Source organism: Rhamphochromis longiceps, linkage group LG3 (genome assembly GCF_057381845.1).
Source record: "Rhamphochromis longiceps isolate RC_006_pf linkage group LG3, R_longiceps_female_GT1.1, whole genome shotgun sequence".
Lineage (NCBI taxonomy): Eukaryota > Metazoa > Chordata > Actinopteri > Cichliformes > Cichlidae > Rhamphochromis > Rhamphochromis longiceps.
This window is the reverse complement of record NC_140559.1, coordinates 19,893,286-19,915,169: the sequence shown is the minus strand read 5'-3', so window position 1 is coordinate 19,915,169 and position 21,884 is coordinate 19,893,286. Positions and strand designations below refer to the sequence as shown.

Below are 21,884 nucleotides of genomic sequence, written 5' to 3'. Positions count from 1 at the left end.
TTTGCTGACTGGTAATTATGTGGTGATGCAGCTCATGCCATGTAATAGAGTAACACAGAAGTAATGTAACTAGTAATAATGACCCCAATACTTGTGTGATGGCAGCATGGGCCTGGGAGGGCTCTAATGAACTATTTGACAAAGAAGTGTAATGTGTGTGTCAGTGTGATGTGTTGTAGTTTCAGGAGTCAGTATTCAGGTACAAACCTTTTTGGCTACGTTCACACTGCAGGCAAAAGCGCATCAAATCCGACTTTTTTGACCCTATGCGACCCATATCCGATCATGGTGTGACAGTGTGAACGGCACAAATCCGTTATTTTCAAATACTCTGGTTCAAATGATCTGGGTCACTTTCGTATGTGGTACTGACTCCGATACTTATCTGATGTTTTAGAAAGCGACTGCTGTTTGAACGGTCATGTCGCTGACACAAAACATGCGCCAATTACACTCAAAAAAATGAAACGTTGACTTTAATTAAAATTATTTTGTCAACAGGTTCCACGAAATTGAATGTTAGTTTAAAGCAAAAATCTTTAGTTCATCTAATTTAAAAAAAACTACTTAAGATTAACAAGACATATTTAAGACTAACTAAATCAAGTTATGTTGTATGAACATAGATGATATATTTACAGGTTAGATAGTTTAGATTAGTTACTTCAACACATTTCTTATTTGTGGCAGTAAAATGTTAAATTTAAGTTAGATTAATTCAAATATTATATTTTCAGCCACCTTGTGCTTTATTAATTAGTTTTACATAAATCTATTTTGTCAACAGGTTCCACACAAATGAATTAAGTACATCCAACTTGTTTTTTAAAATTTCTTTTATTGCCAACACATTCAGTGAGCATTTGTGTAAACCCAGTCCAAAATAAAACACAACAGCTCATTAGGGTTAGTAATTAACAGTATGTAGACAGATGCAACATCAAGACTTTAAATTAAATGTCTGTATCTACCAGAAATAGAAGAAAAAAAAAAAAAACATTGAAGACCACATAACACATTGATAAGATGACACTTGAGTTATGCACATGTGATGCTAGTAAGGTCTGTGAGTGTTTTTTTCTTTTAGTGTCTAAAATGGATAGCAAAGTTGCTATTTGCAATGATTGCTTAGGGTCAGTCCAGTAACACAACGACAATGAAGTGCTTTCCTTTAACAATGCAAAGTGAAGTGTCCACCTCAACAGCCACAATTTAAAAAATTAATTAATGTAATAATATTGATAATAATAATAATAATAATAATAAATAGTCCACTGATATTAGCAATCAAAGAAAATTATATCACCATCCCAAATAAAACATGCCAACATTATGATCTAACAATAAAACAGCTTGTCAGCGTTCAGTTTTTTGCAACAGCACAGCAGTAACCATTTAACACTCGCCACTGTCAACGTTTATTTTACCAGTGTTTGGGCAAAAAAACTTCAGTTGTAAACATTTTAACATGGAAACAATTGTTCGTCTTTAAAAGTCCACAAAATATACATTCATCCTGCATTCCTAACTTACCCTTATTTTTAGTATGTATTGCAATTACCTTTACAATGCACACAATGTAACACAAACTGAATATGAACATATTTCCACCTCATAACAATATGCCTTGAACGCTAATATACACACCACCCTTCAACATTTCTGGTGCAGTATCATCTCTCAATTAAATCCTTTAAATCTAAATACTTTTGATGGTCTCTTACTAGCCCCCCCACAAGAGTAAAATCTCTCAAATTGTAGTAGTTTACAAACTTTTCAAAATGTTCTAAATTTCTCTTAAATTTAATTTTCCCTTTATCTATCATTTACAAATTACCATTTTATTCCCATTCAGCCTCCGAAAAACTTCTGTCCATCTGACAGAACATTCATCATCCAAATTAAGGGTTGGCTTATTCATTCAGTTTATTCTTGAGCAACTGTACCTTGGTCAAGAGTCTGCTGACAGTGGGGGAACTTGCACAATCGGTGGCTGACTAAATACTTTTTTGCCCCACTGTATATCCCACCCATTAAGAGTGCACATGCAGAGGCCAGGTCTTCCAGGTCATGCAGAACACCCGAGATGGTTATACCCACATCGGCTGGAGGAGTGCTGGCATCAGCTCTTTTGATGGTAAAGATAGCAAGGGTAATTTGTTCCAGCTCCCTCTGAACAGCTGTAGCTTAGACACAAAAACATAGAAAAATGGCATCCAGTTTTAAAAAAAGAAAGAAAAAGGGCCAAAGCTACCCTTTAATGACGTAAACACAATATTAGGAACATGCACCCCAGTGTGCCACTATTTTAGACTACAGATTCAACGATAAATATAAATAGTTTGGGTATACAAGAAGATTTCCCAAAACATTTAAACAGGTTCCATGCAAATTACAACAACAACAACATTACAACATGCAACAACATTAGTTATTCAAAATTTGGTTTAATACAGATAAAAAACTAAACTAAAATTACCAACCAATTATTCTTTGAAGAGGATGCTTGGGTCTTCATTCAGGTAAAAAGGTAGTGCCCTGAGGACACACTCCCTCCCCTTTTCAATAGTTTCCTTCTGTAGAGAGTGGCAGAGATACAGGAAGAGAAAACAGAAGTACTTTAGGATGACACAAACTCACATTATACGCAAAATGAATGACATATCCACTGCACAGATAGACATGTACACAAGACCAACTACGGTAATCATCACATGGACATGAATAGTTAACCTGTTGGGCAGGGTTTCCACCACATTATATATGTCCATAATGGAGGTATAGACTAGAGATGGCACGATACCACTTTTTTTATGTCCGATACCGATATCATAAATTTGGATATCTGCCGATACCGATATGAATCCGATATAGTGTTTTTTAATTAACAAAACTGTTTTTTAAATATCTTGCTGCATTTTGTATAAGTTCATACTCAAGTTTAAAACAACAACTACACTAAAGCTATTCTGTTAAACCTGTATGCAAAAAAAATATTTCATAGTTCAGCAATACTGATCAATCTAATAAACTTAAACCTACACCATCCTCCCTATTCTGGTATTTTAAAGAGTACTTAGCGTAAATATTAAGCAACCTAACTAATAGGGTTCCAACTCCCAGCAACAACAAAAATAAATAAATAAAAAATAGGGAACCACCCCTCACGCTCCACCTCATGATGCTTAATCGACGTAATCAACCTTGATTTGATGCAGTGTGAAAAAAAAATGAACAGAAATCAATTATTTTTCAAGAAATATTAAATAGATTCAACATCTTTCTTCAACAAAATTGCAGACTGCACAGATGGTACCTTCCCAAAGTAAAAAGTACTATAGCTTACTAGGGTATATATATATTAGACTTAATAGTTACTATATACAGTAATTGACTTCTATTCATTTTACATCAAATTAAAACTTTGGGTGTCAGATAATTATTTATTAAAAGCTAGACATTTTAAATGAGAATAAGAAAGAAAAGTATGTCTTTGTGCCCCCTTTTCCCTGTTAATGCCCTATCAGCCCCCCTGGCTAAACTTTGCTAGATCCGCCCCTGCACAGTTACTAGCGTCAGCTACGTAGAAAAAGATCCTCGAGTAGAAAGTAATATTAAATAAATTCTAACAACAGCTGATCAAGCTTAAACGTGCTGCTGTTGTTCAGCCGCTGGTTTCCTCTTTCTGGTGCAAAGTGGGCCAAAAACAAACTAGAGACACGGACTCGCGACAGAAAAGCCGATCAGCTGATCGTTAAGCAGTTTCATGATTGAAGTAGCAGCAAGAAGAGGCAGTCGCTTGTTAAGCTTAACGCAGGAATGCTTTACAAACATTCAGAGATGGACTTACACACTTGCTTTACTTCTCTCGGGGATAACTTTGTCGGAGATGAAATGCCAGGTTGCTAGCGAAGCTCCACATGCTATCCAGACCACCGACAGGTCCCGCATGCCACAGCCGCTCTATCACGTGATGCATACTGCTCCGACGTGCTAACGTTCTGAGGTGAGTTACGGCGTGTTGCAAGTTTTGTGAGGTGCTTTCGTGATATTTAATGGATCGGATTACATTTTTTATTTTTCTCCGATATCCGATCCAGTAATTTGGGTCAGTATCGGACCGATACCGATACGTAATATCGGATCGGTCCATCTCTAGTATAGACAAACTAATACATCATCTTCTTTGCATTCAAAACATAACATAAAAACATTCACTTCTGGTTTAACCTAAATCGAGGGATCAGATTTTACATATGTTTAGGTAATTTAAGTTTTCCAACGTTTTGAGTAACAAACTTTGTCTTGCTTAATATAAATGTAAGTGCACTGTGCAGCTACCATACACTAGCTGTTTAAATTTGAAAATGATCTTATTAGCCATAATATTTTGCTACCAACAGAATAACGCACCTGTGTGGCTGGGGCCAAAGTTTGTCTAATTTTCTTCCCTGCAACGCCTCCTTTTTTCTTGAAGACTTTTATGAGCTGGTCAGTGTATTGGTCAAGTTGTGCAAAAAGCCTTGGAACATGTGCAGCAGTAGTAATCCTCACATATTCTGCTTCCACCTGAAAATATGTCAACAAACACAACATACTGTACTGTAAATATACATACTATATGTACACATATACAAACTAAAACTAATGTAGTAAGACCTCATTAAAGCTATAATTTTAACACAAACATTTACACAAAATGCTAATGGAGCCATTACAGTTTTTATTATATTTATATTATATTTATTTATAAGTTTCAAAAAATACTGATCACAGCTGATCTGAAAAGAATTTCATGCCTCAGGCCCTTGAACTGCAACCTTTACAATGGTTCAGATGTGGAGGAGAAATAACAGGGGCATGGGATGGGTCACTAAAGAAAACTTAACTTATAAAACAGTTTTGTTTTTTTAAAGTATAACAGTTCACATACAGGCTCAGCAGTACCACATACACCACATCAGTATAGGAGGGAGCAGGTAAAGGCAGGATCTGAGATTTATAAAGAAAAAAAAAATTAATTCCTTAATTTCAAGAAGCAAATTATTGTTTGAATTACAACTAAATAAAATACTACTCAGAAGAAAAGCAAGAGATTGACACTGCCATGTGCTAACTTTCTATAGAAGCAATTATCACCAGGTCTGTCGACCTCCATTGTCTGTCCACTCATATGTCGTGAATAATTTTATTAAAAAAATTAAGTGTGTACTTTCACAAACTGTAATTTATAACTACATTGATATGTATAACTCCGCTAGGAAACATGCTGTATTTACAGACCATTTTTACATAATACAGATTACTGATAGAGCAGAACAATGGTGTCACAGTGGCTTTCGCCCTTGACTTTTTGGATTTTAAATGTCACTTTATGCTATCCTTGCTATCCTATTCGATATTTCCGACTCTCGGATTACAGAAAAGGAATCCCAAGAAAGCAAATGGAAAAATAACCCCTTGAAAGAATAACCCCATGAACCCCTGTAGCTAATCCCTTAATAAAACAAAAAACAATAAAAATGTTTCTTACACAGTCCACAAAATAAGCATGTCCAGGACCCAGTAAAACTAATGTAAAACAAGCACACGCAAACGATATAACATGTCTTGTAAGACAAACGCAAAATATAACCATGCTGGACATATAGATACTACACAACATAGTCAAAGAAAAAAGTGGTCTTACCTCTCAAAGAAACAGTAGCTTGGCACCAAAACAGCCTTTTTCAGTTAAATTTGAAGTCTTGCGCATGAGCAGGCACAAGCCGTGAAACCTTCTTGTTCTGCGCGGTTTCATTACAACTGTTTTTGCATTACTGCCACCTTGTGGATATACAAGGTATATCGATCCTAATTGACTTAACTTAAATGTTATGCGATCAAGTAACACATTAGTATTATGTACGTTGAATAATAGACACAATTACGTAGACTTGATTAGAAAAACATATGTTAACTTAACAAAAACATATTTTAAGTAAAATGAAAATAAATAATTAATATACACTGAACAATCCACCTCATTCATTTTTTTGAGTGTATCAGCGCCAGAGAAGACATAGTGAACGCTTCCTGGGCATTCAGTGTAGATGTCAGTGAAACTGTTGGGAAGACAACGTGAACATTTTATTTGTACTGTATAATCTGCAGATTCTGACAGAAATCTGCATCTCCCATTTCCTCGCACAGAGATGCAAAAATATGCGGCCTTTCAGAGGTCTTGTCTTGATGACGTTTACCATGCGCACAACATCATCCGACACAGGAGCTAGGTCTGCTGGTAAAGTCTTGGGAACGAACACCTTACGGTGCAGAAAACAATAACATCTGGGTGTATCGCTTTCTCGAGCTCACCATTTTTGCTTTCTTTTGACTACTGCTCATACTCGGCTCTCCTGGATTAGAATTTTTTCCAGGGCTCAGTTCTGAGTCCGCAGTTTTTCTTTTCAAATATTTATCCATCTTTGTTGTACGTCTTGCAGCTGCCACGTAGCGCGCACATCACGAACTCTGTCTTAACTCAACAAGGTGATATTGCGCTACCCACTGACATGAAAGACTCTACCAGTCACTGCATTGAAAGCACAGATGCCCAACTATGATTTTATTACTTGTAGTAATTATTAAATTGTGTTTTTTGGAGCAACTAATTAAAATTAAATAAATTCCCACGGCACACCTGACAATCTTTCTCTCTTTTTCTTAAAACACATAGTAAAATCTAGTCCCTTTAACTTCCTAATAAAGCTGCTGTAATGAAGGTTCTGTAGAAATCAAGTTATAAATCTCCACTGGGACAATGGGCCAAGGTTTCAGATCATTCATACACACTGTACTGTTTATACACCCAGATAGATTTGACAGATTTGAGGACCCAAAATGCAGACAAGAAATACGGGCAGTAGTTTATAAATAGGTAATTTATTTGGCTGTGAAAAATGAGATGCAAACAAAGACTGCGCGAAAGGAGGGAATGTGAGACTAAACACAAACCAGATAAAATCAATGCAAAGGAGATAAGAAGACATCAAAATAAATATACAGAAAGTGAGAATAACTGAACGGGGAAACACAGAAACAGCAATGAACTTAAATATCAACAAATAACAAGAGAAACAAACACAGGGAACAACTAATGCAACCAGGAACTAACAACTCATGGCTAAATACAGTAAGACAGCCATTCATAAAATTAAGAGTGCTGTGGTCCACTTAAAAACCAGAAAATGACTTAAATCTTCACTTGAATGAAAAACAAAAGAAAGTGGCAACGATATTAAAACTGTATTTTATAAAAACATCAACAACACAGGCTGCTGGCTCTAAACTGCTGCCCAGTCATATGCAAAGTGTTAATGCTGATGTGTGACCAACCTGCTGCTGGGACACAAATTTCAATACAAGGGCAGTAAATCTGGTCCAGGGTAATGAGTAATATTACACATTAACCGCCTCCTATTACCAATTATATTATACTAACTCCATTTATACTGGTGAGTAATTTCAAACTGAATTTGTTACTACTGTGGCTGCAGTACCTTTGCAGTCCACAAGGGGTCGTTGGCCCACACTATGGGAATAACGCAGTAAGGAAATACATGGAGAAGCAAATATAAACACTAAGCAAATAAAGAATGGGAAAAAAAAAGTTTAAATAAAGAAAACTTGATGATGATGGTGAGGGACATGATGGGCTGGCAGAGCAACAGTTTCCATTAAAGTCTCGAACAGAAAGCTGCAAAAGAGTTTTGAGCACACACTGAAGGTAAACAACATGCACTGACATATAATTCAAAATCATGTAATATGACTAATAAAAATCTAATAACGTGAAAAACTACACTGCGTTGGTGTATTTGTATAGTAGCTCTGAGAGGTCAAATGCACTGCAACTAAAGTAAACACTAATAAATGCTGAAAAAAACACAAAACACAAAATAAATACAAAGAACTAAACAAAAGAAAATGCAGCATCAACCAATTTTTAAATCATGGAACAACAGCAACAAATTCTAATGAGACAATACAGTAAAAGGCAATCATGTATGTACTGTTTATGAATATTTGTCTGGGATGAATCAGGAGCTACAGCCCAGTGAGGAAAACCAAACCACATACACCCACAGCTATGTCATGTTCAAAATTTGTAGATCTAAAATTTATCAATGTACTGTTATCAATTCAGAACAAATTTTAAATAAATATTTGTTATATGGCTCACTGTGTACAACGGGGAAAGGGTCGTCTCAGATAATGAGAAACACTCGTGGCCTCAGGTGTGTCCAAACCTTTGACTGGTGCAGTTATTCAGTCACAACTAAATACAACAGAAATACTGAATCTATTTTTCAGTGATAAGCCACACTCAGCCACGCTCCTTAACAACGTTTTGTTTGTTTTTCTCAAAAAACATTTTTTCCTATTCTTTTTTCTCTCTGAAAACTACCAAAGAGAACTCAGTTTGACACGTAACAGTCTTGCACCGACAAGCTGATTCACTTCACCAACAGTGGAAAACCTAGCATGGTGCGCAGTGTTATTAAAAAACACTGACGAAGCTGGACAGCAGCATTGTAAAAGATGTAGCAGACCTATAAATAAAATCTACAGCAGATACGCAAAATCAGAAAGCTGTGAAGCAGGATAAAAATCTACCACTGATCCTGTCCCAGCTCTTTCATGGTACCGCCTGTGCTTTTGCTTTATGTGCTCACGGTGTTTGAGATTAAATCTGAATTTCCAAGTTCCCCGCTGGAATTTGAAACTGGAATGCCATCTCCTCAAATCAGATTTCCAAGTTAAAAAGCCGCACCTTCCCCGACTTAACACTATACAATGGGGGCAATAAATGTGAACAACGGTAAAAGTGTAAAACCTTTAATCTACCCTGCCACTGGTGTGTTTTGTTACCCATAGAGAGTTTTATTACCTATACAGAGAGGAGCAGAAATCGGTATATATTGTGCTGGCAGACGCTCTAGACTCAAATACAGTTCAGGGTTACATCGATCAGTATTATGGGTATGTGCAAGTATATACGGATGCTTCAAAGAATCCAGCTAGTCAAGTGGGGATGGCAGTAGTAATTCCAGACTTCATGGTCGAAATTGGGAAGAGGATTAATGATGGATTGTCTGTGTTTACAGGAGAAATGATAGCAATTCTATTAGCGGTACAGTGGGTGGAAGATTTGAGGCCATTTAAAACAATTATTTGTTTAGATTCAAGTGCAGCCTTGGTTAGTCTACAGAACGGTCATTCGAAATGTAGGTCAGATATTTTAATAGAGGTTCAGTAAGGAGAGCCACAAGAAGGAGTTGGCAAGAGGAGGTGGTGGTGTCAAGACTGAGATTTGGACATACAGTTTTGAACTCTACACTATTCTTGATAGGGAAACATAGGAAACATAGGGAAATATGATTATTGTGGAGAGAAGGAAATTTTGGAGCATGTTATTGCAGTGTCAGAAGTATAAGGTAGAGAGGAGAAAATTGGTCCAAAATCTCGGTAATTAATATGAAATTGGATCTTGTTGCTGTTTCAGAAGGAGTCGGGGATAAATGTTATGAGGCTTTGTTTCAGTTTTTGAGAGAAGGAAGGTTGGAAGGATATGAAGGTTTTTTGTTTTGTTTTGTTTTTGAGCGTGATTCCTGTCCACACCAGTGGTGGCGGGGATGCACCATGCAGTTGTTTGCCAACCGCCAATAATACTTACAAGAACTACGGAAATGGCTGCTGATGTACTGATGGAAAGGATGGTGAATGAGAGATTGGTACAATTTTTAGTCAAGAAATATATTAGCATTCATAACCACTATCAGAGTGGTTTTCGTAGAGGAAGAGGGACGATGGATCCTGTCTTATGTTTGGAAGATGATATCATCTTCTTTGATGTAGAAAAGCATATGATATGCTTTGGAGAGACTAGGTCTACTGATTAAATTACATGAAGCAGGGGTAGGAAGAAGTATGTTTAATTGGGTATTGGACTTTTTATGTGACAGAACAATTCAAGTTAAAATAGGGTCGCGTGTCTGAGCCGTGTAAAACAGAAAATGGAACTCCTCAGGGAAGTGTAGTTAGCCCAGTTAGTTTGCTCACTTATGATCAATGATATTTTTAAAGATGTGTCTGATAGTTGTGGTAAATCACTTTTGGCTGACGATGGAGCGTTATGGGTGAGGGGGAAGAATGTTGACCATCTCGTCAAGAAACTTCCTGAGGGGATAGGTAAAGTAGAAAAGTGAATGAAGTAGAATGAAGAAGTAGAATGGGGTTTTAAATTTTCTGTTGAGAAAACTAAAGTAATGCTTTTTCACAAATAAGAAAATAGGGGGGAATAAACTGTTATTCTTGTATGGGAAAGAGTTAGACAGGGTGGATTGTTTTGTTTTTGGGTGTGGTTTTTGACAAGAGATTAACTTGGAAAAATCACATAGAGCACGTTGTGGGGAAAGTAAAAAGGTTCTTAATGTGTTGAGGTGTTTAGCAGGACTGACATGGGGTGCTAATTTTAATGCACTTAAAAGTATTTATATCACGTTAATTTAGATTATGGGTGTGTGGTATATGGATCAGCGGCTAAGACTTCCTTAAAGAAGCTGGATGTAATCCAAGCTCGAGCACTGAGACTTTGCTTTAACACAACACCACTATGTGCTCTACAAGTGGAATCAGGAGAATTGCCACTGTATATTAGAAGGCAACAGCTGATGGTTAATTATTGGATAAATTTAAAAGGTCATGATGAAAACCATCCTGTTAAGAAAGTGTTAGGGAATTGTTGGGAAAGGGAAAAGGTTTTTAAAATAGTTTTGGGTGAATTGGGGATGATAGAGCAAGAACTTTTAACATTTAAAGTGTATGACAAAGACTTCAGTCAGACAGTGTTGTGGCCTTTACGACCCATATGGAGATTGAAATACATTAAAGTAGACAGATTGTTAACAGATACTAAGAAGAGGAAATTGACCGCAGATATTTGTCAAAAATTTTCTAACAGATTGGTGAGCAAATACAGTAACTTTTTAAAAGGTGTATACAGATCAAACGATCCTAAGACTGAAGCAACTAGTGTAGCAGTGGAAAAAGAACATCAAATTGTCTGGGTATATATGCAGTTGAGTTGTATGCCATACTTGACATACAATACCATTATTGAGTATTAAACAAGGAAACCCATCAGCAGATTTTGTATGACGTTCTTTTTGCTCATCATAGACTGTCTGATCCTAAGAAAAGGACTCCGGCTCATTGTCAATATCTGAAGGGAAAAGTATAGTTTGGACAGAAAGTAAGAACTTCTGGCAAATGGCATGGGATAATGACACAAAAGGGAGACATTTATATAGGGTGCAAAACACAATAGAAGCTAAGAGGAGTAGTGTATTAAAGAGACAGGAGGAGGTTATTATCAGTCGAATACGAACAGGCCACTGCTTTTTAAATGGCACTCTTTTTAAGATGGGGAAACATCCGACTGGGTTGTGTGATGGATGTAATGCTATGGTTGGACATGTGCTTCTTAGTTGTAGGAAGTATGCAAGTCACAGGAGGGTGATGAGGGGTGAAATGAGTGGTGGAAGGGAACTTACGTTTGAACAAGTGGTTGATAAGTTAAGTCATGGTGAAGGGAAAGAGGTGGTTTTTCGTTTTTTGAGGAATGCTCATCAAGAGGATCTGAGGACTCAGGAGTGACGGAAGATTAAAAGCCAGGAGATGGCAGTAATGCAACAATTTTGGATGCAAGCTACCGTTAAACTTGAAAGAGGAAGAAGAAGAAATGGCTGCTGGAACAGCTGCGTCACTCTACTGTTTAATGTTTGTCGGTGTCTTCGCGTTTGTCTCTGCAGGTGAGATTTAACTTTTAGAAACTAGTGATGGGTAGATGAGGCCTCGTGAAGCGTTTCAGCACATTCCCCAAACTGTGTCGATACTGTGTCGACACAGTGCTGCTGTTTTGCTCCATACTGACACCTGCTGGACCTTAAATATCATTGCAGGCAACTTACTTGAGACTCACAACAGACACTGATTCAATGACCTAGTCATTCTTGTACACTGTAAGGTATTGTACTGTCCATGGAATCATTTTATATCTTTTATATTGCAAATATTGTAGACATCTTTAAAATATAGTGTGAAAGACATTAAGTGAAAATTAAAATGAAAGTATTGTGAATGTAATATAAATTTCTATTCAGAATAATAAGTTTATCGAATGTTTTTGCATTCAGTCTATTGCGTTTTTTTTTTTTTTTTTACACCATTTCTCCAGCTTTGGAAAACTCACAGGAACAGATGAAGCTGGGGTACACAAAAACTGTAAAGCCAGGTGGAAAAGGTTCAGATAAGAGGTCTTCCTGTTCCCCCGGTACGTTAAAGGATCCTCTGATCGTGGAATGTTTCTCTCCGACACTCTCCACAATACTAAGGGGTTGGCAGTCCTTTATAATAAAATTCAGGACTGCCTGGTCCAGAGCAGTCTTCTTAGATGCTTGATTTCAAAATAATAAAACGCAAATTAATAAAAGAAATGACGATAAAGCTGTTCAGTGTCAATATAAGCCAACCTGTGTTCATTCTCAGTGTGTTTGTCTCCTCATTTTCATGTTTGGCTCTGTAATGCCTGAACACTGAGGAGGTGCTTTTGTTTGTGTAAGAAATGCAGAACAGATGCAACATTTAACCTGCATCAAATGAAATAAATAATTTACACTTCAAGTCACATTGCTGTTTTCCTGTTCTGATAGATTACACTGAAACAAAGACAAACTATTATATTATATTATTTGCAGTTAAAAGATCAAAGTGATCCCACACAGCAGAAACATTTCTTTTTATTTCAGGGTCCATTTTGTTATAGAGAGATGTTTTTTGGGGTTTTTTTATCTTTGCGAGAGTAATTTTGTGGGGGTTTTTTGGTGGCGACTCATTCCATTGTTAGATGCGGATGCGGTACCTTTTAAACACAGTTTGGTGCGTTGGCAATGAGCGAGACAGCAGCTGTATCGATCACGTGACTTTTTCTTAAAGCGACTTACGCACCGATACGGGCATCGCTGGGTGAGCTTGATACATGCGTCGGTGCGTCAGTGTTGCTGGACCCATCACTATTAGAAACCAAACTGTTATTTCCTCTGAGATGAAGAGGATTAAAAAGTATCGCCCTGTTTGTTTGTTTGGTTTACAGACGTAGTATAACCCCTATTTCTAATCGTGTAAAAACTGACACAGTCAACATCAAATTTACCAGAAATCTAGCTCAAACTTGAGAGGAAATTACATATGAAAAGAAATAATCTCCACATTATGTGGCACATTCAGTACAGTCCACTCAGCACATCTCGTATTTTTGTTTTTGCTTAACAGAAGCTTTCTGAAGCCAATCTTTTCTTCAACAGACCCTCATCATCAGCATGAGGAATATGTTTTTTTATATTATCGCGTAACTATTATGTTTCCATGTTGTCTAATGTTCTGTGATGAACACAAAAGCAGTGTTTTTGTGTGTATGTGTGTGTGTGGCTTCTCAATCTGATTGACTCCGGTAGAAGTGAACAGTTGTACTTTAACTTTTAACCTCTCTGCTCTGTGTTGTTTCCTCATTCAGACCAGAAAAACATCACAGCTGAGTCTGGACAGGACGTCACTCTGACATGTCGAGCTCCAAACAGCAAGATCGTAGCCATAGAGTGGAGCAAAGACCTTTGGAACCTCCTTTATTACCAAATTGGTCAGTTTGATCCAGACAACCAGAATCCAGCTTATAAGAACCGGGTGGATCTGAAAGACAGACAGATGAAGGATGGAGACGTGTCTTTGATTCTGAAGAATGTGACAATTAATGATACTGGAACATACAGATGTTATGTTGCATGGGGAGAATCAAACCAAGAGGCCTGGTTGAACCTCATCTGCACCATAAACCTCAGTGTTGGTCCTCCAGGTGAGTGAGTAGAGTTGAGTGTGTGTGTGATCAGAGGTGAAGCTGCTTCCTGCTTGTTGATGTTTGTTTCTAAAGATGTTGTTGATGAGACTTTGTAGAAAGCAGCTGGTCTGAGTGATGAGATAAGATAGCATTAATACTTTGAGCCTAGCTACAGTTAACATTGAATATAAATTATAATAATATAATTATCAAATACAAAACATGTCAAACATTTGTGCTGATTTTGTTTTAAAGATATTAATAAAAGTTTAAAGGTCAAAGGTCAACCATTAGTGTTAGTGATAACTGTTTTACATCAGTTTGTTTGACTGGGGGTGGGGGGGGGAGTTTTACACCTGTGCTCCTCTGTCTTGTGGTGGAAAAACTGTTTTTTACACCGGCAAAAATAATTTGTGTGGCATCTTAGAAATAAATGATTCTTTTGGAACTTTTAGAACTCTTTTATTCTTAACAAATAATTCTAAAAGATTCTTCACACAAGAGAATGTCCTCATTTTTTGTAGTTTAGGGTTCAGTATTTATTTAGTTTTTTCTACTTTATTTATTTATTGAAATGCAATCCTTAAACTACGAGAGTTGCAGACAGCGTTTGTGTTTTTGTAATTTTTTAATAAAGATTTATTTATTTTTTTAAAAGATACACAAGTCCACTCTAGATACTGCAACCGCGCATCTCTGCGCATTACTGGGCAAGTCTACAAGGACATGGTCAAGATCATCCAACAAGAATTACTTTCTAATCCTGCTGGGAAACAGAGAATTTGAGCTTTAGGTGGACAGTGGGACACAAAGTAGCTGAACTTAATCTGGACAAGATCAACATGAGTCAAACAGTAGGATTACCTACCTACATACTTCCTGATGCAGTCGTGGATTTCACACTATTGAACAAACAAACAAGGATATGGGTTTTATCTCACATACACGTGCAGCAGAGGACAGGAAACAATAGAACATGTTTTATTGCATTGTCAAAAATATGATGCTGAAAGAAGTCAGTTGATCAAAAAGCTTGGAAGTGAAAGTTATCAGGACATATTTTGGTTTTTAATGTGGACTCATTTGTTTGGGAGGAATCTTTTTTTTTTTTTTTGCCATTTCGTTCCACACTCCACACCAGTTGGTGGCGGTAATGCTTTTATTTTAATTTTGCTGTTTGTCAACCACCAATAAGCGGGAGCTTATTGTCAGAGAGCGGGCATTTTGAATATGCTATGGCTCATACTGCGGTTTACGTCTGCGTTTGTCTTCTGCTGTCTGCAGCTTCAGGTGAGCTTCAGCTATCACAGAGTGTTTTCACACAAGCGGCGTTTACTGCGTTTAAATTGAACTTCGCTTCTTTTACCTCCACGATTGGGTCGCTTGTGCAGATCTCACTCAGGTGATCCTTTTTGTCTGTTGTCAGTGAAGCAGTGGGCAGCCATTGGGCGCCCTGGGAGCAGTGTGTAGGGACGGTACCTTGCTCAGGGGTACCTCAGGGTAGCTGTTCAGGGGAATCAAACCACCGACCTTGCTATCATGGGGCCACCACTCTATTTACTGAGCTATCCCTGCCCCCCAGGGATGCACTGTTGGAGTTGTTGTATAAATCCCCACCCAGCGTACGGAGGAATATTATTTGTAATGCGAGCAGGGATTTTATTAATGCTCTGTGTGAGATATCGCTCAATGTTTTGAAAGGTGTTATCCCGCTGACTGATCGACAGTACAGACAACTAAAAAAGAAAAAAAAGTAATCAGACTGGTTGCAGACAAAAAGGTCAAAATGTTGAAAAAGAGAAGATCCATCAACCAATCTGGAGGATTTTTGCTACCATTATCAGGGGCTGCCATACCCTTCATCACCAGTCTTATAGCAAATAGGTGAAAATGGAGCACACACAGAAAATGTTTTTGGTCCCGCAGCATCAGTTGGACATGTTAAACCATCAGCAGCAACAACATACAGGCTGCGTCAGACATGTAGCGCAAAACGAGCTGGACAAAGCTATGGTTGAAGTGCTGCAGCTGCCAGATTTGGATGTGTATGAGAGGCTAAAAAGTATTCTGCCATTCTTCAGAGATGCCGTTCACTTGTGAAACAAGGCATGAGTGAAAAAAATGTGCTAACACTATCTTTGCCTTCTGAAACCGGTCAGGATGCATCTGACCGCCAAAGCAATGTTGGTGGCAACAGACAAAAAGACATGTTGTCATCCGAGCCTTTTCGATGTGGCCTCACAAAATTATCACAACCACAACAACCGTGAAAATAGTTGGATTTACACTGCTGCTCAATCACAGCTGCCTGATCAATGTTTTTCATTAGCAATTTAGCAAAGTTGATGGTGGTGGTGGTGTGTCTGTGTGAGTGAAAGACAGAGAGGGAGAGCGACAGATTTTCTGTTATAACTTCATTTTATGGACGCACAGTGTGAGCACTCAGGTCGCATCAGAGCATCGGGTCGTATAGTGTGAGACCTGCATCGTGACCTATGAACTTCTAACCCCTGCGAGTCAACCGTACAGTTTGAGCAGGAGCTGAATCGCGCGACTGAAAAGATCGCACAGTGTCTGCCCAGCATAAGACACTAAATGTGGAGGCAGGAATAGACCTGCTGCTTGGTCTGTGGCCTTTCGTCAGACTCCGCTATCACAGTGTTGTTTTTGTAGCCATTTACTCCTTGGCGGGTTCCAAATTTGCGGTTTCGACTTTCCTGTACGACACTCATCAAGTTCCTCTACTGACCAGCCAAACGCTGGCAGACGTCAGATTTTAAATTTGTCTTTAAACGTTAGCTTTGTCTCCCTTCCTGACATATTTAAGGTGGTATTAGCACAGTTACGACACTGTTACACGAGAACATTAACAGGTTTGAGGGGTTATTAAAACGCATAACCAGAGTAAATGAACTACAGGTGTGAACGCACCTGAAGAAGACAAGAATCGCAGCAATTTAGTAATATTATCCATATATTCGTATTATAGTCGTCCAGAAAGGGACAAGCAACAAGAACAGTGATCCTGTCTGCATTGTCACACTGAGTGTTGATCCTCCAGGTGAGTGAGTACAGTTCAATACCTGGCAGCCTGCATGGCTCTGCTCAGTTATACTAACTCACGTGACCACAGGACAGCTAAACACACCACGGGAGAGCAAAGTTCACATGACGTCTGAATTATGCTTTACCGTGAAATCTGTATTGTAACCTGGTATGCAACTCCCAAAAAGAAAAACAAAAGTCCCAGAATTCTGTTGTTTTCTGTTGCTTATGAAACATCAGGACACAGTAATGTGGTAATTAACACCTAATTAACAGGAGCAACGTCCTGAACATAGAGAGAAACAAGCTAAAGTATTGATCCAATCGATTCAATACCAATAACCAATGCTGTCTCAGCACAATCAACATTTAGATCAATCTGCCCACCACTGGTCAGGTTAATAATTTCTAGTGTGTGTAATGTATACAATGTAGAATAATAATACGTTTATTCATGTCAATTAATTAATCAGTACCTAATATTCATGACCTGCTCCTACTTAAAGTTTGTGTCATCAAAGTACCCCTACCTGATTACTGTATGACAACCTTCTTAAAGTTTGAAGAGTCATGTGATCCATAAAATGCCCTGCCCCTTTTTTGTTTTAATGTGAGCATGCTCAGAGCCTGAAGCAGAAAGTCCTTCTTATCAGAGACATTTAACCGTCATCATCATACCTTTTTTTTCCAACTGGTGTCTGAAATGTATTTTTTATTCTAATTTAAAGAAAGCCTTTTTTTGTTTTTAAACTAATGCAGAGAAAGCCTGTCTTTGCAGAGCTTTGTTTTGTGCACCTACCTGACAGCTGACACCTCACACCTGTTTCTCACCTGCAGGTCAGCCAAGAGGACTTGGGAAAGATGGATGTGGTGGACTGGCAGCTGGTCTATCAGTTCCTGCTATGCTTCTTGTTGCTGCTGCAGTTGTTCTTTGATCCACAGAGAACATGAAGTGATCACAGCGTCAGGATTCAGCCTCTCAGTGAACTGCAGCATGTTTGAAATGTCTGTCTCATGTTTTTGTTCTCAGTGTTGTCATTGAAATGTGGAAAGAAAACATAATCTGAGAATCGACAAATTAATAATCCCAAAAGTTGATTCTGTTCATCTGGACGTTTTCAGTCGGAGAAACGTTTGGTCATCCAATCTTATAAACAGTACATTTGCATAATGACTGAAACACCATAGTTTCAGTCATTATGCAAATGTACTGTTTATAAGTTTGGGGAAACCTGCAGTCAGCTGAGACTGAATAAGTCACTTGGATGAGTGACGAAACGTTTCTCTCGCTGAAAACACTACGGCCAGATGAACAGAATCATTTAGGAGGATGGATGTATATATATATAAATAATTATTTATCCTTTCAGGAGTTTAAGTTTTTCACATCTTTTCAGTGCAAATTTAGGCTTCTTTACCACTTTTTAGCAGAATTTTTGGCTTTTACCTCTTTTCAGCAAAAATTCAAGATTCTTTAGCTGTTTTCGGCACAAACTTCAGCTTCTTCAGCTCTTTTCAGCAGATTGTTCTCCTTCTTCTGCTGTTTTCAGATTCTACTACAAGGCATTCATACAGCATTTTCGCAGGAAATGCAAATTTTCTAGTTGATATTTAAACTTCTGTACTACTAAAACCTGTGTGCTGTATTGTGACTGAATGCATTTGTAGCTCACTAAATATGCCATGCACATAGCACTGACCAGCCTCTGTGATTATGCTGGATGGTTTTTCACACATATTGTGCTGTATTTTTAGTGATGGATGAATTGTCAGTAAAGGTAATGGGGACCATGAGCATTATCTATAAACCTGGACAAAACTGGATTAAATGTATGTTTTTGAACTTTGTGGAGGTTTGTCCCTGTGAATATTAGAAGTTTGGTTAAGCCAACGGGAAATTATACTTTTTAATGTACCTCTGAGGTAATGTGCAGAAAACTAATTTGTATCTTGATAAATATAGCATTTTCTTGCATTTGTGTTTCATACCCAAAGATCTTTCAGCCAAAAAATAAAAAGCCCCAGCCATTCTGAGCACCTTTAAGGGTGCCAGGTACACACCAAGTGCATTTAAGAAGGGGCTGTAATGGGCATATAATGTCCATTTTAGATTAGAGACTGCTAGCCAGATGATGAAACATTTATTTAATAGTTATTGCCAACTCGATCAAATTAAATTTTACTTGTGCCATGCTAAATTACAACAGCAGGTGCCTTAAGGCGCTTAATATTGTCAGCCTTAGACCCTACGATAGTGACAGTGGAAAGCAAAACCTCCCTTTTAACAGGAAGAAACCTCGTTCAGATCCAGGCTTAGAGTGGTGGTTATCTGCATCAACCAGTCCGGGGTGAGAGGGGGAAGACAGGACAAAGGACACTAGAAGAGAGCCAGAGATAATTTAAAGCATCATGTATTATGTGGGGATTTTTTTATGTTATGTAAACTTGACTTGTTGATGAATAAACATCTCAATCTCTGCAACTAATCTCTATCTCAAGTCTCTTACTTGAATTCACGCATTACTGTCCATGCTAACAAGTAGTGTTCAGAAGCTGGGGCTTGTGCCTCACTAAAAGTTTAGGATGACCAGTAGGAGGAGCCGAATAATGGAGTGAGTCTCTGCTTGTACAGAGCCACCTCACTTCTGCCTCAAGGCTTCTCCTTGAATCCAGTCACTAGTAAAAATACAAAATTTAGATATCATATTTATTTTAAATAGAAATCATTCATAGTTTTCACCAACACGTTCTTCTAAACGTTTCAGTGTCAGATGACTTTTAACTTCAAATCAACACAGGAAAAAATAGATTTTAGTGTAGACACTACTCCTGAAACAGTTGACATAATTTGTAGTTTTTTTCTGCTTATTAAAGAATAAATATAGTCTTCATTTATAATAATAATAATGGATTGCATTTATATAGCGCTTTTGTGCAGCGGTTTTCGAGAACCTCAAAGCGCTGCACAATTCCACTATTCATTCACACACCTTTTCACACACTGGTGGAGGCAGCTACAGTTGTAGCCACAGCTGCCCTGGGGCAGACTGACAGAAGCGAGGCTGCCATATCGCACCATCGACCCCTCTGGCCAACACCAGTAGGCGGTGTGTCTTGCCCAAGGACACAACGACCGAAACTGTCCAAGCTAGGGCTCGAACCGGCAACCTTCTGATTACAAGCCTTCCGATTAAACCTTCAAATATCTTGGTGTCCACATCTCCTCAGACCTGACATGGGCTGCCCACATTCAGGTCCAGACCAAAAAGGCTAGGCAGCGCCTGTATCACCTACGACAACTGAGGAAGTTCAGGGTCTCTCCAAAGATCCTCAGGATTTTCTATACAGGCGCTGTGGAGAGCATCCTCACACAGAACATGACATCGTGGTTTGGGAACAGCTGTGTGAAGGACCAAAAAGCTCTCCAGAGAGTGATCCGTACAGCAGAACGCTGCTGCAGGATTGCTCTCCCCCCGCTTCAGGACACCTACACCAGGAGATGCCGGACTAGAGCAGCGCAGATACTGAAGGACCCGTCCCATCCTGGCAACAAACTGTTCCAACTTCTGCAATCTGGTAGAAGGTTCCGCATCTTCCGGGCAAGGACAGAGAGACTCAAGAGGAGCTTCTATCCCCAAGCCATCCGTGCCCTAAACACACACACCCGCCCTCTCACATCATCTATAATTGACTGAGACAGGACTCTCTTCCAGACACTCTAAACCCAGGCACAATGTACATTTCAAATTCCTTTAATTTTAAATATGTTTATATTGTCTATCCTGTAAAATAGTCAGATGTCTATTCATATTAATGTACAGAATTCACCTGCTTGCTCCTACTACTGCACATTCACCCAGTGTATATACTATATGTATATATATATATATAATGTTCTTCCTCTACACCCCCCCAATTTTTGCACATGTCGAGGAGCGTGTCAGGCTACATTTCACTGTGTGTTATACTTGTATAACTATGCATGTGACAAATAAAGAACCTTGAACCTTGAACCTTGAAGACGAACTGCCAACTGTTGAGCCACGATCGCCCTGGTGACTGAATATACAGTGATGCTGAAAAGCTACCTGCACCAGTGACCTTTAAGATGGAATGTTTAAGAGACATCATGAATTGATAAAGACGCCTTAAATCTCAGTTGCTGCTCATTACCTTTCATGGTGTTCTGTTAATCTGCACTCTGTACTCTGAAAGAAATTATTTATTTTTGTACCAGAAAGTAGACTTTTTCTTCATCCAGATGTTTGTTTGTTTTTTCAGTGGGAAGAATGTTTCATTACTCATCTAAGTGACTTGTTTATTCTCAGATCAGTCATTAAAATCTGCATGTTAATGATCATGAAGCGGACCTCCTGGCCAATTATTAGTCAGTGCCAGTTACAGTCATCATATAAATGTACAGCTTGTAAGGTTGTGGGGGTGTACTCTGGGGAGAGTAACTGAGTGTGAAAGGTTAGTGATGTGGTTCCAACTTTATTTTCCTGACTTTCAAGAGGAAACGACAGGCAGGTAAAAATTGTGAGCTGTTTTGATTCCAAAGATTCGATTGCAGAGAGTTGTGCAAAGATTACCAGCGTCTGGGGAAATGAATTGCAGGTGAGCAAAGTGGTGGCTTGATGACAGAAACTATAGAGAAAATTATCATTGGTAAGTAGAAAGCATAAACATGAAGCAATGAGGCCTGGTTACCACCATGAGGTAGCTGACAAACTGGTCTTAAATACAGCCTTGCTGACTATTGTTGATGGATATTAGGTTAGTAGGGCAAGGTGAGGAAGGAGGGTTCCGTCCAGAAGGCGGACAAAGTTGAACATAGAAAGCCAGTGGAGAAACACCAGACACTCACTCACTCAGATCCTAACAGTTTTATGGTCAGCTCGAAAAA

The 21,884-nt window shown here is 38.4% G+C and overlaps 1 protein-coding gene and 1 long non-coding RNA gene across 2 annotated transcripts; one reads left to right on the top strand and one right to left on the bottom strand.

The window, feature by feature from the left end:
• Nucleotides 1-1,349: 1,349 nt before the first annotated feature.
• Nucleotides 1,350-5,965, bottom strand: LOC146673327 (uncharacterized). The gene is made up of 4 exons (XR_014910496.1): nt 5,690-5,965; nt 4,414-4,569; nt 2,484-2,576; nt 1,350-2,186 (listed from the first exon to the last, which is right to left on the bottom strand). It is a non-coding gene; the product is annotated as an uncharacterized LOC146673327 (long non-coding RNA).
• Nucleotides 5,966-12,303: 6,338 nt separating this feature from the next.
• On the top strand, nt 12,304-17,985 carry LOC146673326 (butyrophilin subfamily 2 member A1-like). The gene is made up of 4 exons (XM_085402644.1): nt 12,304-12,376; nt 13,616-13,951; nt 16,923-16,994; nt 17,816-17,985. Exons 1-4 carry the CDS (start codon nt 12,304-12,306, stop codon nt 17,911-17,913), a joined length of 579 nt encoding a protein of 192 aa, XP_085258770.1. The 3' UTR covers nt 17,914-17,985.
• The last annotated feature ends 3,899 nt before the right edge of the window (nt 17,986-21,884 follow it).

Coding starts and splice junctions, on each gene's coding strand:
- LOC146673326 (XM_085402644.1), top strand. CDS start 12,304: ATGAAGCTGGGGTACACAAAAACTGTAAAGCCAGGTGGAAAAGGTTCA. Junction 12,377..13,615: donor GAGGTCTTCCTGTTCCCCCG/GTACGTTAAAGG, acceptor TTCCTCATTCAG/ACCAGAAAAACATCACAGCT. Junction 13,952..16,922: donor CCTCAGTGTTGGTCCTCCAG/GTGAGTGAGTAG, acceptor TTCGTATTATAG/TCGTCCAGAAAGGGACAAGC.